Source organism: Mauremys reevesii, linkage group 2 (assembly GCF_016161935.1).
Source record: "Mauremys reevesii isolate NIE-2019 linkage group 2, ASM1616193v1, whole genome shotgun sequence".
NCBI classification, from domain to species: domain Eukaryota; kingdom Metazoa; phylum Chordata; order Testudines; family Geoemydidae; genus Mauremys; species Mauremys reevesii.
Window position 1 is genome coordinate 40,499,483 of NC_052624.1, and position 22,205 is coordinate 40,521,687.

The window sequence follows — 22,205 nt, forward strand, 5'->3', positions numbered from 1 at the left end:
CCTACCTACACAGCTGCTGTCACTGTCTTCTTTGTGCTCCTCAGTGGATCTGTTCCTTTGGTATCAAGGTGTTCAACATAGGTTCATTTTACTGAAAGCAGCTAAAGATTTGTATTATTCAGGCCAACAGCAACAATCATTCCATTTAACATAGTAAAGGCAAGGTTTAGGAGGGGTAGTGTTTTTCCTAAGTCTTTTATTGAGCCAAGGGATGTGAACTATTGAGTGAGAAATTAACTTTTCTGTAAGGGATGGCAATCTCATGTGCAGATTTTCACATCTGCCATTGCCTAGCAATAGAATTTCATGTATGTTTTTTAAGGTCATGGCAACAGGTTTAAATCCACTCTTAATATTATTTCTTCCTTTGGGATGCAGGGAAGGAAATAATTTTTTATACCAAGTAGCAGAAGCAGAATAGGTGAAAATTGGGTACCCGAATAAACAAAAAGTTAGGCTATAACATGGGCTAAATCTTAGACTTTATAGTTTTATATTATTTATTGATCAATTTACAATGCCTCCTCGTGTGTGTTTATATCAGTGAATAAAATGATTGCACTGCAGATTTTTATTTTCTTACAAAAGGTAACATATTTTTATACTCCCATAACTCAAGAACAACTAAACTGGTTTGGGTCAAAATTTCAAATACAAATTTGGGCTGAGGCCAAAAGATGAAAAATGTCGTCCTTCCAGTAGTTGGAAAATAAGGAGCAAGTGAATATGGGATTATAATGGAGATTATTTAATCATATTAGCTAGTCTTTTTGGAAGATTAATCAGATGGGGACCAATCTATCTCCCTCTAAAGTCAACAGAAAATGACCCAGCTACAGGCTTCTGGGGAACATTGAATACTTTTCTATTAATCTAGATACAATAGAATATTGATATAGGTACTCAATACATGGTATCTCTTTTGACTTTTTATAGGTATTGTGGAAGATCAATTCCACCATCACTCACCAGCAGTGGCAACATAATGATGCTGTACTTTGTGACAAATCACAACGTTGCCTCTGAGGGGTTCTCAGCTAATTATAGCTCAATGAATGCTTCCACAGGTAATACAGGAGTGTGTGCATTATGCAGATTATTCCTGTCAAGCCTTAATTGTAAACTCACATTACAAAAACAAGACACATTTCGTTTTTTTAATTACCAGAATCCCTGCTGCCTCCTCCACCCATCTTTATTTACAGCTTGGTTCACTGGCCTTTATTCTAGCTGGGGAGGATGAGCCAGGCAGAAAGCAATGTCTCTAGGCAACACCAATGGTTTCTGTAATCACTGACATGGCAGGACTGCATAGGGTAGTTAGGAATATTATTTTCTGAAGTGACATAGGAGCAGAAGTCTCATTGACATTCAACTGACTGTGCGGGGTTTTTTTTTTGTCCCAAGCAAACCTAAGAGGAAAAGGAGTGCTTATCACAGGTATAAAGGTACCAGGTGCTGGAGTGACATCCTGGAGAATGAAGTAGGACAGATGCAGCATGGCAGTGAAAGTTCAAGCCTCCTCTCATTGCTCTGCCAGAGAAGTCTGTTCCAGAGTAGTCACCTTCTAGGGAGCAAAGTCAATCTCCAAGCCCTTCATTCCTCGACGGCTCCCAACCTTTGTGCAATACCAAAAGCCCTGGTTAGTGTGCAGGGTTTCTGTGATGTGTACGTCTGCCTGACCCTTTGGACAGTGCTAAAACCACCATGCCCATATCAGAGGTCACCTACAAGTATTCAGAAGGTAGCAACTTTGTTATCACTGATCTGAGCTGTATTTGAACCAGCAATCTCAAGGTGAAATGCTATATGCTAACGCTACACTTGTTATTAATCCTATCACCGCTAATCCCTGCCCCATGGAAATGCAGTTCTGTTTTAGATATTAAATATCCTTGCTGACTCAGTGTGCACTGGTGATACACCGCCTAGCCTGTCTATTACTAAGTGTGGGAGTGTAGGATCCTGAAATCAGTCATTCAATGTTCTTTAAATGTTCCTCCACATTTAGGTGGGGATCTTGCTTGCTAACCAACCTTCTTACTGCTGGCACTGAAGCAAGACCCTGGCAAAAAGCACTGCTTTTGGCTGGGTTGGTTTGGAGCGGCTGGCACAAGAGTAGCGGGAAGTAGTGAGATTCAGCTGCTTCGAGATCTCCAAACGGGCAGGGGCAGTTACAGCCAGTGGAGAAGCAGATCCCAGACAATGTGTGAGATACAGACTGTACTGTGCGACCACATGTGGTCCCCTTATGCAAGGAAGGAAATGGTCTGACTGTGTCTATAGCTGTCCCCCCGTGTGCAAAGTTTTAGTTTGAGTGAAATATTTTAATCAAAGAGCATTAAAAAAGGAAAAGTGCAATAACTCTTCTTGCCAAGGTTTAGTTCCGTGTTTGTTTTCAGTAATTAGTTTGGTATAAGCAGAAGCCTCATTAAAGACCCGATTCTGACACCTTTACTCACTTTCAGTAGAGCAGATTCATGTGCATAATCCCATTATTTCTGTTACAGCTGAGTTTGGAGGCCCCAGTCAGGGTTGGGGGCTCCATTGTGCTAAGTTCTATGCAACACAGAGTAGGGCCCTGTAGAGCTCACGGGCAACAGAAAAGACCCAAGAGTGCATGTAGCGAACAGTGGGAAGAGGCAAGGGTGGAAGAATGAGGGGAATAGTAATTAGAACATGTATCCGCATGGGTCATCTGTGTGCACAGCTAGATGGTTTTCAGTTGGGGTTTGTTGTATGTGTGCTGTATTTTTAATGAGATAAATATCAAAAGTCTGTAGCAGTCATCCCTGTAGCTATATGTGCTGCTGTATTTGACATAAATGTAGATCCCATAGTAGAAGAATGCCTGTAACTGCTCGTTTACTGTTCCTCAGCAGAACAGCTGTTAGCGTGTTTAAGAACTGTGTCTTGATTTTAAATAAATAAATAAATAAATAGCTGCCCATTCTCCTTTGTTTTAGATTCTGAGCAAAATATCCACTCTCCCAGCCACAGCTCAGGCATTCTGACTGTTACTTCATCTCTTGGGAATGTGTGTGGGGGTCTGGTAGAGATTTTGCTTCCTGCCATTGCTTTTGCTTTACCACCAGTTAGCGTCTACTTCCAAATGATCAGTTTTCTCAGCTGCCTTCATTCATACATTAGTTATCTGGCATGGAGAGAGGAAAAATCATTAGCAATTAAGATTTAATGGGAAACATCCCAGCTAGGAACCTACTATCAGTCTGAAACTAATGTAGGAACAGATTTATACAGCTTTTCTCTCTCTAAGAAAAACCTTAGAGTATGAAAACTTTCTGGGTTTTTACTAACCCAGAAATCATGAAACCTTTCCTCTTATTTTGAAACAATACGTTGTTATTGTAAACTCTCCCTCCATTTTGTTAGGCTGCTGCTACAGCTGCTGGACTATCAGCATGAGCATGTTAAAATAAAACAGTCTATTGGCATATGTTTGCAGGGTCCAACCTTGCTTTTGTGTAAGTGACTCTATTGGAGGTTAATATGACACTTTCTCCTCCACTCCGTATCACAGACTGTTGCATTTAACTGATGGCCTTTTACAATAACATGAACATTTTCTGAACAGGACAGCTACTTATCATGACTCTGTACTCTCGTAGTTTTTCTCATCCCTTTCCGACTGCTCTTTCAGCAGCTGCTCCTGCTCAGACAGTTTCTGTTCTCAGCTCTATTCACATCTTCTATGTTCTATCCCTGGGCAAACTTACTGGTGAGCTCATGGCTTCTGTATCATCTCCTAATTACCTTGGCCCTTCGGTCCAGTTTCACATCTACAACTATCTGCTTGCCATCTTCACCTCCATGTCCCTCCACCATCTTAAATTCAACAAGAAGGAAACTGGATTTCTTCTCTTTCAGCCCAAACTCTGCCATATGTGTCACTATTAACAACAGTAACACGATCACCCAGAGTCACAGCCACAGTCTCATATTCGACTCCTCTATCTTTTTCCCCATCACAAAGCCTACCAAACTTGTCACTTCTTCCCTTTAACATCTATAAAACCCACACTTGCTTTGGGATTGGACTCTCATCTGGTGCTTTGTCTGAACTGACTTTTCATGTCTGATTTAGATTATAAACCCATGGGGGCAGGGACCATCTCATCTTTTACGTTTAAACAGTGCCAAGCAAACTGACAATGCTTAATGAAATCAACATTTTCAGAAGTGTTCATAAACATTTGGTATGTCTTGGTTTGGAGTTCTCAACTAGAGATTCTTAGGTCCTGATTTTCAGACTGAGGAACTGCCATCTCTGATTGTGGGTCCACAGCACCTCTGAAAATTAAACCCTAGGTGTCTCATAGTGGGTGCCCCAAAATCGAGAGACAATTATTTGTCCTCTTACGAAAATTTGGCTACATATAAATCAGAATAATCTAATGCAGCAGTTCTCAAACTGTGATCATGACCCCAAAGTGGGCCATGACCCCATTTTAATGGGGTCGCCAGGGCTGGCTTGAACTTGCTGGGGCCCAGGGCTGATGCTGAAGGCTGAGCCCCACCACCCAAGGCCGAAGCCTGAGGATTTCAGCCCTGCGTATTGGGACTCAGGTTACAGGCCCCCCCGCCTGGGGCTGAAGCCGTTGGGCTTCAGCTTTGCACCCCACCTGGGTCAGTGGGGCTTGGGTGAGCTCAGGCTTCGGTCCCCCCTCCTGGAGTCGTGTAATAATTTTTATTGTAAGAAGAGGGTCGCAGTGCAATGAAGTTTGAGAAGTTCTCATCTAATGAAAACTTAAACCGAAGTTGATAGAGGAGAATAGGAATGGACTCTTACAGTTTGAACTACCAGATGATAAATGATAGCCCCCTACAAGTTTCAAAAAAGCTTTTACAAACAAAAAGGCAGATTTAAAATGTCCTTTTGCAAAGGGCAGGAATTCTTCCTTCCCCAGAGGGCATCCAGGATTCAGTGAGTGCTGCAGCATGCGGCAAATTCCTATCATTTGAGTCTGCACCAATATTCATCTGCTGGTGCTGTAGTAGCAAGGGCTTAGTTTGACCAACAAAAGCGAGCTAATTCAGAGGGAGATGGGCAGTTCTAAGGGAAGTTGCAGCATTCTAGGGAGCCCTTTTCTATTTAATATTTATAACGACTAGAGATAGGTGACCACGGTTGGATGAAATAAGAACTAACTAAAATCGTCACCAAAAATTGAAACCATACCTGAACCACTTTGGAGGTCTGAACATGTATCGCTACTTCTTCTCCCCCATGTCCCCCACAGTTTATATTACACTATGTACATGTCTTGGCTTAAGCTGGGGCTTCATGCAGAACTATCACAAAAGAGCTAATGCTCCCTGTTTAATCTGACCTAAACTTGGAAATATAATTTCCAGAACAATTTGTTTTTTCAGCTCAACTACTACAGTTTGGATAAGTATGGACAAGCATCAGATCACTATCAAAACTTTTGGCTGTTTATCTGAACCAAACCAATTCTCTAAACCTCCTAACATTGGCTGTCTGTTAATAATAACCCCTTAGAAAACTGAAACTAAAATCTGTTTCCTTATAAAGATACTTTTTTGTTCTTTGCACACACAAAATATTACTGTAAATTTGCTCATGAATGCTGAGCTGCTGATGTTCATTTTTAATCTTAGAACAAAGAACTCTGAAGCTGCCTTGGTGTAAAAGAAACACACACATACACATGCTGAATTAGGGGGACTTAGCTAACAGATGCAATTACCCACTCCCATCAAATTATATCAAATGTTAAGTCTTCTATCTTTAAGATTGATATTCATTTCATACCTATCCAATTATGCATGGGCAGTATGTACTTATATCTGAGAAAAGAAGAGGATATATACTAGTGCTGTGGATTTTTTGAAGTCTAACACATTTTTTTCCTGCTAAGAAAATGTGGTTCTAATCATGTTTCTTGTGCAACAAATATCTCCCATACTTTTTCAGCTACAATTTTTGAGCCAGCTGCATTGTAATCATTATCAGAACAGGCCAAAGTAGTTCTGGTTTATATTAGATGTTTCAATGGGAAGACTAGAAGAGTAGTGGCCTTAAATTATTCTAGAGAGACTGAGCTATTGAAAAGATTAACAATGTTATCATATAAAAGGGAACAAATATGAGAGAAAAGGCACTTTCATGTAAAATAAAACTTCCTTTTTGCATCTTTATAGCGTAGGGAAGAGTGTTTTTGTTGGCATGTATTATTTGTGATATATTTATTATTAGTTCTGATAACACGGCCCTAGAATAACAGCAGGCGGAACCTTGATACCATCAGTATAAGTTATAGTTCTGGTCAAAAAAGCAATCAGAAGACTGAAATATGTAGCCTGGGGCATGGGACGCTATCTGGAAAGTTTGTGAGCTAGTGGGAAAAGCATACCAGATAGTAGGAACATGAGTGCTATTTGGCGAGCCAAATACCACTTGAGTAATAGTCAGCTGTTGAACATGTGCCTTGTTCATTGGAACTGTCTTGCCCTAGCAATAGATCCTGGGCTTTCCCTCTACTATATTACTCGAGTCATCTATTTGACTGTCAGAGAAATGGTCTCATAGGAAACAAGCTGATATTTGGATAGAAGTTTAGAGTCTAGGGCCCAAATGAAAAGGACCTCTGAATGTGGTGAAGGCTATATAAATATCAGCATAGATAGACAGACAGATAGAATCTGAATATCAGCCTCTTTTTCCATCTCTGCTGGCTAAACCACATTTAGACAACATGCAGTGAGCCTGGTCTTGATCCCAAATGAAATCATGGCCAAACTCAAAAGGGTTCACTCCTTACTGGGGACAGAGGGCTTGGCACCTTGGGATCCAGCCGTAGCCATTACTGGGAACAGGATTGGGCCCTGTATATGTATTTAATTATCCTTTGTTTATTCACAAATACTTGTTCTGTTTTTAGTCAAAGAAGGTTACATTTCAGTCTCTCTTAGGTGGAGCTTTAGCTAGTCGCTCTTAGCAAGAGCTTTTATCATGTTTTTGTGCCAGTTGCTTTCTGGATGGAAATTTTGTTCCAAATTCCATATTTGACATACATATTCCACATTCCTCCCATCTGGGGAATGATGGGAGGGACTCTGAGTCACTCAAAATCGTTTGAGATTTCTCAGTTTCTGTAGGACTAAGAGAAGAAGGCACTGAGTGATTAGAGAGGCCAGAGTTAAAGGAGGTGGTAGCTGGACAGTATAATATTGGTAGCTGGACAGTCTAACTTTGGTTGAACTGTGGTGCTGGTACACGTGTTTTATGAAAACCATTCGCTTACTGACAATCCAGCCTGAGGCTAGCAAGGGCGGGGCATTACTTTTCGTCAGATTAATTTGTATCTGCCGACCTTGTTATCTGCCATCAAATGTGAGCTATTCAAACCGAAATGAATCTGTATGAAAAGAAAATATGGCTTCAGACTCCTGTCAGCACCCTCATCTCTAGCATTAACATTTCCTTCCTTAGTTTCATTGTATTGCTTCTTTTCCTACTATTATCTGAGATTGGGAATAATTCCTTTCCTTAAATTTTCCCTTTTACCTGGAAGGTATTTATAGAGTATGATCATGAACAATCTCAGCACCACTTCTTTTCTTTTCTATACTTTTTGGGTCAAATATTGCTTTCAGCTAGACTCGTGAAACCCCATGGGCTTCAGAAAGGCTGCACAAGTATAACCAAAGAGAAAATGTAGACCTGTAGGTCTAACTTTCTAGTTGATAGCATAGTGTAAATTCAACTCTAAGATAACATTTCAATGGACTTTATCAGTAATTCCAATTGGGGGATGAGAGGGATAGACCTTTTCCCCTGCTGAGCGGGCAAAGATGGGAATTGAATGTTGTATATGACAGATATACATGGAGAAGTCAAGGAGAGATGGAGATTCAGTTTAAATTGCTGTGGCTAGTGTTTCTGAATAACGGGGTTGAAACACTCTACAAAGGACCTTTGTTCTCCTTCTCATCCCTCAGCTGTGGTTGGTAAAAATTAAGTCAGTTAATGCCTGCCAGCAGCAGGCTCTTGGGCGCAGATGTGCTTTATCTACTGCCTGTGGAGAGGAATACACTTCATGTAGAGAGGTGGCTTATTTTTCTTCTTTGTAAATATGCCTAACGTGACACAAGGAGCTAAGTGTTAGGGAATCTGTGTTCTTTTTTTGGCAGCGTAAGATCAAACTAAAAGAAAAATCACAATTTTACCAATGATTTAATACTCTGAGTTTTGCTTTGGATTAATAAGCATAATGGCAACCAATGAATATCCCTTTATTGGAACAGACAGTAACATAATTTTCTGAGCTGTGCATGGCTGCATGAGAAAGAAACATGAAACCTAACTTTTTTATTAGTATTCATATTGCCAATGTTGTACTAGGTTGCAGTGGTTTACAGCCTTTTCTAGCAGAGAAAACGTTAACGTTGTACTGAAATCAGAACCAGATTCAATGGGTTTCGAAAACCTCTCACACTCGCAAAGAAAGATGTGTGATCGTTCTGGACAAATACCCTTTTCTTCTTTCTTTAGTGAACTTGAGTAGTATATTTAAAATGAACGGGAATACATATTTTCCCAGTCTTTTATTAATTTCATCATGACATCAGGCATTCCGAAACTTGGCAAAGAGTCCAGAGTTCCTCTTTCTTGCTTGCTTACCTAATACTTTTTCATTAGTATTGCAAACGGAAGCTAGCACATTTCAAAAAAATCTGACTTTTTGATGTGTTATGAGGTGATTGCAAAAGATGAGTACCCATTCTTCAGCTGAAACCAGAATAATGTGAACAATAGTAGTTGTGTTGGCTGATGCTCATGTAAGTAAGTGAGGCCATTTGGCACATTTGCTCTTTTTATTATCTTTATAGCAGTGTATCCTAAATGTGTTCTTGGCTCTATGTAGTTGTAGCTGGAGGACTGACATAGGTGAGACAGTTACTGTAAGATTTGTCATGTTTCTCCTTCAATCTTTGAGTTCTGGTGAAAAATGTGGACCAAAAAATAACTTCCAGTGTGGATCACCACCCAGGTTTGAAAATGGATTCCTTTCAGGGAAGCAAACATTAGTGATGCAGGGAAACAGGAACATCTCCCTGGAAGGACTGCAGTGGTTGCTCTTAAAAGGGCTGGTTAATATTCACACTACAAATTACATCATAACATAACCATTTTAATACTCTCCAGACTAGAACCTGGCATTCATGGTCTCAGCCCTTGAATGAAGGTACAATTGCAATGTTGCCAGTCCCAAGCACTCAGAAATCATGAGCCAGGCCCAAATAATCATGACACTGGCCTAAACATTTTGAGGTTTGGGTTTTTTTTTGCCTTTTGGGTTTTGAGCCTTTAGGATGCACTTGATTCACATTTTTGAGCTTCTGTCTACAACCATGAGGGCTAGAAACGTACTTTATAAAATCAGCTGACTTTAAGATCAGAGGCTTGAAGAAAAATGCCAAATATCATGAGATTCATGATAAAATAATGAAAGTTGGTAACACTTGTGAGGGTATTGCACATTGGACTGATCTAGTACCAGAGATTTCATTGAAGGTGACCAAACTTGACCTTAAAATTACATGCATGCATTTCAGCATGTTTATGGAAGTGACAGTTTTTCTAAATGACACATAAGTGAAATGAAAGAAATGGCATGTGTACAGTAATGCCATCAAGGCAGCATTGGCCATCTCACCTATTGAGTAGAACAAAGTGTTCATAGTACTTCTCTTAAAGTAGCCATTTGTACTGAATGTGAGCCATGTAAAAAGATGTGCATGTCATATTTCTGATCACATAAGTTAGCCTTTCATTTGATGAGAGGTTGGCAGAGTAAATCATAGCAGCAAGAAGAGTAAAGAGGGCTAGCACAGTATTGGATTGAAGCAAGAGTTCAGTATTGTACTGTCGTTTAGAAAGTATTAGTTAGATCACATTTGGCATAGTTAATCTTTCTAGATAATTAACACACAGAGGGAATTTTTCACTTTTTATCCCTCAGATTGGTCATAGGTTTTTTGCTCTCTTTTGACATAAGTAATATTTCAGAAAGTTAAATATGCACATTTCAAAAGGTTTTAAGAAGTTAAATGTTATAATTATTAAATTCATAAGAGCAGAATGGTGGTCCTGCTATTCCAGATATGAAGGGCCTGTGGCTTGCATCAGTTCTTACACTACTATGTAAAGTATAGGGCATTAAACTGTAGCAGTAGTTTGTTACAAACTAGGTTTCAGAGGTCTGTTAAGGCCTGGTGAAATGGTTAAAGTTAGTCATTGCATTCTACTCTCTGCTTAGGCTGTACGTTGTACATGTAACCATGATGACTACATATGAAACATTCCATGAAATCTATCATGCATGCCATTACTCTTATATTCTGTCCTACAGCAAGAGTTTGAACTTTTGTAGAGCCTTTGCTCTCTCTTTTTGCAGAGGTTCTCTCAAATCCCCTCATTTCTCCATCCCATTTTCCACCTCATGCCAAGGCTCAGTGTCATGGTTGCCCTCTTTTTGGTCCAGGAGGGATGGATGTAACTCATTCTAGAACTGTACCTTGGAGAGAACAGCTGGGTCCTGGCAATCATGGATTTTATGCTTTCCTGCAGTTAGAATGTGACCAGTCAGGTGCCCCTTCATGACTTAGGTAAACAGAAAAAGTATGTTAGAAAGGAAAATCAACATTGCTCCTAATTTAGTCCAATGGAGGCCACCTGAGAGCAATGTGAGATGTTCTCTTCACTCAGGGAGTGAATGCACAGTAGCTTTCTAAGCCTCTGTTGCTCAGACATTCAGGACTCAAAGGCAGCACATTGTGCTGACTGTAGATCATCAAGGTAGCCATTACAGTGTCCTTTTTTACTGTCTACCAGTGTTAGATCAAAGCCCGTTTAGCAACTAGAAATACTTAACCCTCCACCACAACACACATACCACCACCACCTCTGCCTTTGTATGCACATTGATTAAAGAAAGTTTTACTTAAACAATCAACGTGTCAAATCAAGTACAATAAATCCCTTACACATCCTGGATTCTGTTTTTGGTTTGATGGGTTACTTTAAATTGGGAGCTCCATCAATAAGATTTTTCCAAGATAAGTTACAATATAGAGTAGATCAGGATGTTTGGTCTCCTGTCTGTCAGAAATAGATATTTATTTTTAATTAAATATGTGCTTTAAACTGTTTCATAACCAACAGACATCTTTGGAATGGAGTTTTGTGGTTGATGTATCTTCAAGTCACTGTGTGCTCTGCTTCTTTCTTTTAAAAGTATGCTCCCATCAATACACTGATGCCACTGGTGTGCTGACATCTCCAAACTACCCCAGAAACTACCCTGTCAAGACAGAGTGCATATTCAGGATCAGAGTGGAAACCAACAAACAGATTGTGCTGCACTTCACCAACTTCACCTTGGAAGGGAATAAGTTTTGTTCAACGGATTATGTGGAAATCAGGCAAGCCCATTTAGTTCTATTATCCTCATTACTGATCGCAACCAAGGGAAGGAAGTAGAATCAATTTAGGCTGAACAAGAAACTGTAGCCTGAAATGTACCTGGAACTGGCAAGAAAGGGTTTGATAATGAACTAGAAATAAAACCTTGTTGCTCCCTCCTTCCTATTCCATTCTTATGTTTCCTACCTGTGATGGTCCTGGATAAATTCCAGCTGTCAGGGTAAGTGAATGGATTCTTGTGGGGCTTGTCAATTCCTCAGCAGAAGGACCATCTCTTTTTGTACAGGTTGGGGAGAGGCACTATAAGTGAAAGAAAGCATAGCGTCAGATAAAGTAAAAATCTTAAATGAATCAAAGTGAATCATTGAATCTCTATGGATAGAAATTCCATGCTTGAACAATAAGATATAGCAGTAGGAATCTACTACTGACCACCTGACCAGAACGGTGATAGTGACTGTAAAATGCACAGGGAGGTTAGAGTGGCTTCATTTCAACTATCCTCATATTGGGTATATGTCACCTCAGGACAGGATGCAGAGGTAAAATTTCTTCACACCACAAATGACTGCTTTATGGTGCAACTAGTCCTGGAACCCACAAAGAGAGAGGCTGTTCTTGATTTTGTCCTACGTGGAGCATAGGATCTGGTCCAGGAGCTGGATATAGCTGAACTGCTTGGTAATAGTGACCATGATGTAATTATATTTAACATCTGTGTAGGGGGAAAATGCTAAAGAAACCCACCACAGTAGCATTTAACTTCAAAAAGAGGGACTACAGAAAAATGAGGAAGCTAAACAGAAATTAAAAGGGACAGTCACAAAGGTTAAATACCTGCAAACTATTTTTAAAACACTGTAATAGAGGCACAAACTAACATATACCCACAAATAATAATAATAAAAAAAACAGTAAGAGGACCAAAAAAATGCCGGCTATGCTAAACAGCAGAATAAAAGAGGTGGAGAGTGTCAAAAAGGCGTCTTTTAAAAATTGGAAGTGAAATCCTAATGAGGAAAATAGAAAGCAGCTTAAACTCTGGCAAGTCAAGTGTAAAAGTATAATAAGGTAGGCCAAGAAAGAATTAGAAGAAGAACTAGCTAAGGACACAAAAACTAACAGTAATTTTTTAAGTAGATCAGAAGCAGCAAGCCTACCAAACAATCTGTGGGGCTACTGGATGACGAGGTGCTAAAGGGGCACACAAGGAAAACGAGGCTATTGCAGAGAAGCTAAATGATGTCTTTGCATCAGTCTTCACTACAGAGGATGTGGGGGAGATCCCTACACCCAAGCCATTCCTTTTAGGTGACAGATCTGAAGAACTGTCCCAGATTGAGATGTCGATAGAGGAGGTTTTGGAACAAATTGATAAATTAAAGAGTAATAAGTCACCAGGAACTCAGACAGGAAATGGCAGAACTACTAACTGTGGTATGTAACCTATATTTAAATCAGACTCTGTACCAGATGACTGGAAAGTAGCTAATGTAACACCTATTTTTTAAAAAAGACTCCAGAGGCAATTCTGGCAATTACAGCCCGGTAAGCCTAACTTTAGTACCAGACAAATTGGTTGAAACTATAGTAAACAACAGAATTATCACACACAGATGAACACGATATGTTGAGGAAGAGTCAACATGGCTTTTATAAAGGGAAATCATGCCTCACAAATCTATTAGAATTCTTTGAGGAAATCAACAACCATGTAGACTAGAGTGATTCAGCTGATATAATGTACTTTGACTTTCAGAAAGCCTTTGACAAGGTCCCACACCAAAGGCTTTTAAGCAAAGAAAGCTGTCATGGGATAAGAGGGAAGGTCCTCTCATGAATCAGTAATTGGTTAAAATATAGGAAGCAAAGGGTCCATTTTCACAATGGAGAAAGGTAAATACCAGGGTCCAACAAGGATCTGTACTGAGACCTGTGCTGTTCAACATATTCATAAATGATCTGGAAGATTGGGGGCGGGGGGTGAACAATAAGGTGGCACAATTGTAGACATACAAAATTACACAAGCTGGTTAATTTCAAAGTTGACTGTGAAGAGTTACAAAGGGATCTCACTAAACTGGGTGACAAAACGGCAGATTAAATTCAGTGTTGATAAATGCAAAGGGATGCATGCTAATCCCATGTATGCATGTTAATGATGGGCTCTAATTCAGCTGTTACCACTCAAGAACGAGATCTTGGTGTCATCATGGATAGTTCTCTGAAAACATTTGCTCAATATGCAGTGGCTGTCCAAAAAGCATTAGGAAAGGAATAGATAATAAAATAGAAAATGTCATAATGACACTGTATAAATCCATGGTACACCCACACCTTGAATACTGTGTGCAGTTCTGGTCACCCCATCTCAAAAAAGTTACATTAGAATTGTTAAAGGTGTAAAGAAAGGCAATGAAAATGATTACAGATATGGTACAGCTTCCATATGAGGAGAGATTAAAAAGACAGGAACTGTTCCGTTTAGAAAAGAGTTGACTCAGGACAGATGATAGAGGTCTATAAAACCATGAATGGTGTGGAGAAAGTGAATAGGGAAGCATTATTTACCCCTTTACATAACACAAGGACAAGGAGTCACCCAATGGAATTAATAGGCAGCAGGTTTAAAACAAACAAAAGGAAGTGTTTCTTCACACGACACACAGTCAAAATGTGGAAGTCAGTGCCATGGAATGTTGTGAAGGCCAAAAGTTTAAATGGATTCAATAAAGAATTAGATAAATTCATGGAGAATAGGTCCATCAATGGCTATTAGCCAAGATGGTCAGAGACGCAACCCCATGCTCTGGTGTCCCTAAACCTCCAACTGCCAGAAGCATCTGGCACTGGCCTCTGTCAGAGACAGGATACTGGACTAGTAAGACAATTGGTCTCACCCCTTATGGCCGTTCTTATGTAGCACAGTTGCATGTTTTGTAAAGCATTGTGTGCACTTACATATTTAAGCACTATAAATAGTTACTGCTCCGAAGAGTAGAGCTGAGTGCACTGTTACCCTTGATTCTGCTGAGCATTGTAATCCACTGCACATCAATTGTACTGTTCTCCCTCAGTGACAGTACACTGATGGCATCATGAAGACATTGAAAACATTGATAATGAAGTTTTTGAGTGGTCCAGATCCTTAGCTGGTGTAAATCTGCATAGCTCCATTGACTTGAATGGAGTTATGCAGAGTGTTATTGCAAGTATTTTGACTTCAGTGGACCTATATAATTTTATTCCATCTGAGGATCTGGCCCAGTTTCTGGGCTGATGTAATCTTTAATACTACAGTAAATTGGTAGTTAGGAGGAAATATTAAAATTGAGCCAACAGGGATGTGGGTCAGAGGAGGCATTTTCACAGTTCAGAAACCACAACAACCTGAGACATCAGATAGTTGTTTAAGTCTTCCTCAGTGGGGTAAGAGGGGAGAACAGACCTTCTATCATAACAAGGCTAAACCAAATGTTTTAACAAAAACAAGTAGAAACAGGATTTCTCTCTTTAAAATATGGCTCTACTTTGGCGGCAACATATTAAAATGGCACCTCAGGGTTTTTTTTAAATCCTCTGTGTGTGTGTGTGTGTGCGCGCGCGTGCGCACGCAGAAATATAACTATCCTGAAGACCAACATGTTCAGGAGGTCCAACAAAGCATTACACGTTCACCATGATTGCAAAATTAGGGGGTGCCAGCACCAGCTAAGCACAGGGTCAGAAACGTTAGCTGTGGAATAATCTCTGGAGGCCAGAGCAAATCATCTAAAACTAAGATTCAACCCATCTGTTCAGAGATATAGGCAGGCTAATTTAGGCTTTTGTTGCTTTATAGAGGACAGACATGATGACCCTGATGCTTTACCCTCATTGCTTCCCCATGCAGCTTGGAAGATCCCAGAGATGCTTCTTTGGCTCTGTTAGGATGTTGAGATGTTTTGAATCTGTACTGGAATGAAACTGTTGAGATTTATGCCCTACTTTTGAAGGTATTTAGGCATTGCTGCTCTCAGTGTTGCACCACTTAATTTAACTTAAGATTTTGGGCCCTAAATCTCATTTCCAAAAGGGATTTAGGAACCTAAATCTCATCAGCTCTCAATGGAATTTTGGCTTTTGAAATGAGAGAGAGGTTCCTAAACCATTTAGGCCTTGCGATGCTGAGTGCAGCAACATCTAAATACCTTCAAAAGCTGGGCCAAAGTGCTTGCAAGTGGTTTGTGAGTAGTTGATTAAGACGTCTTGCACCCTTCAGCTCAAGACAAAGCTGAAGGAATCCCAGGAGACATTTCATTTGCTCTTCTCACTCTTTACTTGTTTGGCCCAAGACTTTTCTTCTGTTTCATTCTAGAGATGGAGGCTATGAAACATCACCAGTCCTTGGAAAGTACTGTGGTTCAACTCTGCCTCCTGTAATCATCTCCCATAGTAACAGGCTATGGATAAAATTTGTAAGTGATGTATATGGCACAAGAACTGGATTTTCAGCTTACTGGGATGGTACCACAACAGGTAAAATGAGAATGCCAAGGGTGGAACTATTTGACCAGTTTCCTTGCTAGATATTTTATCCTTTTTCTCTGTGCAGTTTTCCATCTCCCCTGCACCTAACTGCATCCTGAATCCCTTTTAAATACTTTCCCCCAAACTTAACTGATTAGTGGCAACACAAGTGCAAGCAGTTTCGAACAGGGATCTATATTTCCTGTTCTTGGGTAAATAAGGGCTTTTCTCCAAGTGATTTATGATAGCACCATATTCTAGTTTATATTTTAACTTCCCCTGTATCCTTTGTTTCTGTGCTTGTTAGGAAATTAATGGTGCTAAGAGAAGAGGAGCCGAGATACAGCGTGGGAAGGCAGCGGAGCAGGATTTAGTATTAGAACAGCAGAGTAGGAGATAAGATTCCTGGGTTCTGTTGCTGTCTCTGTCCCTGACTTACTATGAGGCATTTGGTGAATCATTTACCCTTTCATGTCTTCAGGTCACTATTTGTATAGTAATGGCTATCTCAAAGGAATGCTGCTAGGATTAATTAGCTAATAGTCATAAAATGCTTTAAGATCCCCAGAGAAACATGCTATCGAAGTGCAGTTAATATTGTGTATTTGCTATTTTCTGTCACATAATTATGGCAAGAAAGAAGGGAAAGTATGAGGATAAACCTAAAGTCCCTTTAAAAAGAGCTATAAACTCATTGCCATGGCATCAGTAACCATGGAAAGTCTCATGCTAATGGATGTAATACATTCATTAGCAGATGATTTGTACTTTTGCTGAAGTGTAATTCCAGCAGGACATGTCTCTTGCCTGAGGTTAGAATTTTCCCAAGGGGCTCTAAAGTCTGTATAATCCGGTGAGGTAGCCCCCTGCTGTGAAGCATTTCATTGGGTAAAGGAGAGTTACAGTAGCAGAGAAGAGAACTAAGCATAAAATCTCTTTATGGGAGAGAGACTGGTGAGGTTTAATGCAGTTAATTATGGTTCTCTTTGTTCTTTTCAGGCTGTGGTGGGACCCTCACAACTTCATCTGGCATGTTCATGTCTCCCAACTATCCCATGCCTTACTACCACAATTCAGAATGCTACTGGTTGTTGAAGTCAAGCCGAGGCAGCCCATTTGAAATCCAGTTTAAACAGTTCCACTTGGAGTTTCATCCAAAATGCAGCTCTGATTACCTTGCTGTATGTACAATCTCTCTCTCTTCCTCAGATTAGGGTGACCAGACAGCAAGTGTGAAAAATCGGGACAGGATGTGGGGGGTAATAGGAGCCTATATAAGAAAAAGACCCAAAAATCAGGACTGTCCCTATAAAATCGGGACATCTGATCACCCTACCTCAGATAGGGGTATAGGTGCTGGAACTAGGGGTGCTGGGCATGCTGCAGCGCCTCCTGACTTGAAGTGGTTTCCATTATATCCAGGGTTTACAGTTGGTTCAGTGGCTCTCAGCACCTGCACTGGGGGAGGGAGCACAGTCTGAGTGCCTATGTACAGAGACAGAGAGATTCATACCAAGTGACCAGTTCTAAAGTAGGAAAATTCTATCCTGAATGCCACCTCTAAAGTTATGGAGAGGATTTATCTTGGGACAGAGGAGGATACAGGATGTGTGTGTGTATGTGTGTGTGTGTGTATGTGTATGTGTGAGAGAGAGAGATTTAAGAGCAAATTGAAATGTCACTTCAGAAAGTTTGTCCCTTTATACTGTTTTTCCATATATAGCTTTCCGCATAAAATGTGATAGCTTCGTTATCCTTTACTTTACATATGAGAGATCAGTTACATGTGTTAAGTTTAATAATTTTCACTACTATCATCATCCCTCAAGATTTTTATCTCTCTCTTTATTCAAAGGTATATGATGGCAACAGTAGCAGTGCTAAGATGCTGGGTAAATTTTGTGGGAATCAGATACCAGAGTCAGTTCACTCCACCAGGGATACTTTATATGTGAAACTAAGGACAGATGGTCATCTTGAAGGTAGAGGTTTCCTTGCTGAGTACAAGCAGAGTAAGTATGAACAAGAAGAGTGAGAGCGGCAAGTCGCTAGAATGCCAGTATTGGTTCTACAAACTTCTTATTTTATCCTCTGATCTCATTTGTGAGCAGAATTCTCTTCCAGGAAAGATTGTGCATGTATTGTATTATTTGGCTAGATTTTCTGGTCTGCTAGGGCCACAGCACATAGTGCACTTAAAATGGACAGAGATAGCTAGTTACGAATCCCAACATAAGAGAATGTCTCCTGATGGAAAGCAAGTAGAGTTGGCTCTGCTGCCACCTACGTCTGCTGCCCCTTCTACTCTTTCATTAAGGACTGAATGTGTGTGAGGGTCTGTGTCAGGGCCATTCCAGGGCTGGTGCGTGGATGAGAGGGACACGGTGGAACAGTGTGTTGCTATTCCTGATCTTCCATTGGTGTAGGGTTCAGACATTTTGCCAACGGTGGAAGATAAATTAGCCCCTTTGCTGCTGTAATTTCTGCTGGGGCTAGGTGGATGAAGATCAAGGAGCCACAACCAGGTCCTTTTGGCCCCCTTCAAATGTAACGGGGAAGCTGGTCCATAGGTTTTAGTAAAGCCCATCTGGAACATTTCTGAGAGCTTCTTTTTTCAAAGCATTTGTTGCAAAAGACACATTTTTTAATTTATTTGCAAAAGAATTCTTCTCCTGGAAGTACCTGAAAGTGTTGAAGTTCTGCAGAGAGCAGAATACCAACATTGGAGATGTCATTTCCACAAATCAATGTGCTCGGCTTGTTACAATATACGCACAACAAAAAGAAATCAGTTCCTTTTATACTTATTTTTATTGGCATTAAAGAATGAACCAATGTATTTTTAAACAAAGTCGTCACTAAATCTTGGGAAGGGGGGAAGGAGAGGTTAGTAGTCTGAAAGAGAATATGAACGGTATCTAGGTTTTTGGATTTAAAATATTTTTCTATTTTGTGCCATACTCTATATAATACTTTCATAGCTGGTACTTATCTTTTAAATTGTAAATCATGCAGAATTCTGGATTTTCTCCATAATCTTGAATATTGTCCCAATATTTAATTTTCTTCTTGCACAATACATTATGTGCCATATGGATTAGGTAAACTTTTGATATGTCACTAAGTATAAACAGCATTACAGTTAATCTCTGAATATCCTGAAGATGACATGTCATCTTGAGAGGACTTGTAGGTTTAAATAGAGGGCTGTAGCTGGGAATTCCTCTGGGTTTGAATTACAGTAAATGATTATACCCCACTGTTTCTAATCAGAACGTTTGAAAAGCCAAGGATATTCAAGTTCAGTTTGTATTTGTGTGGTGCATTTTTTTTAACTTTGACTGGCTCAGTCATCCCTTAAAGGAATCCCACAGTCTTGCAGCATATTCTTTACATGCCACAAAGTAAGACTCTTGATTAGAAAAAGCCTTGTAGCTACGTCCTTTTAAAGAGGACAGTCATGGGATTCTCTAATCACTGCTGGGGAGTCCGCTTGTGACTGCATCTGTGGAAGAATTCTGCGTGGTCTGATGCCCACTTCAGTCACTCATTTATTCTGTGGCCCTTCTCATACTCCAGTAGTAACAGTGCTTCCCCTTCATGACTCAGGGTTCTCCCTCTTTGTGGCTTTTTCTCCTTCCAGGATATCAAAGTCTCTCTGGGCCGGTTGACTGGGTATTGTCCCTGGCTATCTTCCAATTCAAGGCTATGCCACTTTCCCAGTGACTGGAAGGGGAGTCTGGTCCCACCTTCTACTCCGGGTTCCAACTCAGGGACCCTTGAATCAGTGGCCAAGGTCTGCACCATCTCAAATCTTGCTGCCATTTCCCTGAACCTTTTTCTACTCCACTTCTATCAGGCTTCCACTCCACCACCCTTCTGGGTAAACCAGGGATTCCCAAACTGGGGGTCAGGGGTCACGAGGTTATTACATGGGGGGTCGCAAGCTGTCAGCCTCTACCCCAAACCTCACTTTCCCTCCAGCATTTATAATGGCGTTAAATATATTAAAAAGTGTTTTTCATTTATAAAGGGGGGTCGCACTCAGAGGCTTGCTATGTGAAAGGGGTCACCAGTACAAAAGTTTGAGAACCACTGGGGTAAACTCTTCCTTCAGGGCCTGGAGCCCAGGGCTTCTATTGTCTCCCTGGGTTTCCTCCTTTCCCTCTCTAAGCCCAGAGAGAGACTACAGGTTTCCACACTGCAGCATCCTTCTGCCCTCACTTCATGGCTTTATACCAGTCCTGCCTGCTTCTGTCCAGCTGGGCTCCACCCTCAATCAGTGCTTGCCTATCAAGCCAACTTTCTTTCAGGTGCAGCCTATCAGATTATTTCTGAGCCACATTAACTCTTTCTATGGGGTGATCCCCTCATCACAAGGACCAACAGAGTGTTTACAAATATAGGGTATCTGAGATATCAGCTAAAGGCATGTGTGTTTTGCCATTTGCATTAATAGTTTATTACTAACGATGCACAATAAATTCAATAAACAAAGCTTTTGGTGGATTGCTCAACTCTGAAAATGTACAGCAGGTATCAGTTTAAAATAAGGTAGTTAATTACCAAATGCATTCACGTCTTCTAGTTTGAACAATAGTGTTCGGTGAAACATGACACATTCTAAAAGAAAATGTGTTTGTTGGTGTAAGACTAAAATGCAGAGGCACTTACATGCCAGATGTATTTCTGATACAAAAATGGGACCAGAAGGCAGCTGGTTAGTCCAACTCATATTTTTCAAAATCCATTTTGGAGTTTTCATGTAGTCTTTCCCAATGGATATCCAATGGATATCCTCTGCTCTCTACACTTGCTTCCCATAGAATTTTGAATCAAGTTCTAGGTCTCACTACTTATTTTCAAAGCATCCCATGGCCTGGGCCAAGGGTATCTGAAAAATCATCTAAAGATCCAGGACAAACATGGTGGCTGACAGTTATGCTTCTCTGGCACAATGGAACTCTCGACAATCCAAGTAAAAGCTTGGCTGTGCGGGAAACAAAACTTCCTCTGGGGGCAGTCCGAGACTGTGGAATGAACTTCCCCAGGAGCTACGGACTGTCACAAATCTCACCACTTTTTGCTCTAAGGGCAAGGTACATTTCTTTGGCCTGGCCTTTTCTCCCATATATGCATGGCAACAAGTATGTTTGTATTAAAAAAACCACACACCTCAACCAAACAAGACACCACACTGCACATGCAGCTCCCTCTGGGGAGAGGATGAGAGAACAAACTACACAGATGAGTATCATGTTCTTAAAGCACTACTGGAAGGCCCTCAGATACTACCGTGATGAACACAGTATAAAAACCTTTATGGAATAGAATTGCTTTGCTTACCGTGTTCTTCAAACTCTCTGTATATTTCCTGTTCCAGACAGAAGAACGTCCTACTTTTCTGTTTCCCCCTGTAGCAGGGCGTGATCCGCTCCTGCCATCTTGCACCACAGAAACCTGCTCAGACTGCACTAGATGGATATCCACACTGGGCTGTTTATTTCAGATCTCTCCACCAATGCCTTTACAGTTTTAAACGTCAATACTATGTACAATGTCCCTTGTATCTTCAGCCTGTTTCCTAGGGCCCAAGAAGAGCGAATGTCTCCTTGAACTGAGAGCTCTGTGAGACTGGACTCAGCCAGCCCTGTTCCCCTTGCACATCCTTCCTGTGCCTTTTTGTCAGTCCTCAGCTGATGGGTTAATTAATCCTTTAGCTCACCCAGCCTGCTGTCCTGAGTAGCTAATCACATTTCATTCCCCAGTCAGTCCTCTTGGGGAGCTACTTAGTGTCAGAGTGATCAGACTAGAGACTCCCCTGTTAACTCCCTGCCACCCCCTTCATCTTATTCTGCTCCCATGTACACATTTATATGGGATACAGTATGCTCTGCAGCACAGCATTTACTCATATTGATAGTCTTTGAGTTCAGTGGAATCCAGATTCAGGAAAATGAGAATCACTGATCCAACAGCATGGCTGTTCTGTGCCTTTTCTATACTTTCCTTTCACCCTCCCCCTTCCCCCAAGAGGGAAAAACTCTTTATCCCAGTCAAAATCCCCAAATCCTCTTCTAGATCTCTGCTTGATGACTAACCAGGGAAAGTATTATTAAGAACTTCACGCTGACTTCCAGCATGTTAAACCAATTAGGATGTCCAACACAAGCCAACTATTTTCATTCGTCTTTCTAGCCATGTGTGATCTTTTTTTTTTCTA

At 40.6% G+C, this 22,205-nt stretch overlaps 1 protein-coding gene across 2 annotated transcripts in view; it reads left to right on the top strand.

The window, feature by feature from the left end:
* The window catches only part of CUBN (cubilin), a 189,659-nt gene that overhangs the window by 13,108 nt on the left and 154,346 nt on the right, over positions 1-22,205 (top strand). For both annotated transcript variants that reach the window (XM_039526922.1, XM_039526923.1), the window contains 5 exons: positions 937-1,067; positions 11,286-11,472; positions 15,831-15,991; positions 16,982-17,163; positions 17,838-17,994. In XM_039526922.1, the coding sequence (XP_039382856.1) occupies positions 937-1,067; positions 11,286-11,472; positions 15,831-15,991; positions 16,982-17,163; positions 17,838-17,994 (818 nt within the window). The remainder of the gene's footprint in view (positions 1-936; positions 1,068-11,285; positions 11,473-15,830; positions 15,992-16,981; positions 17,164-17,837; positions 17,995-22,205) is intronic.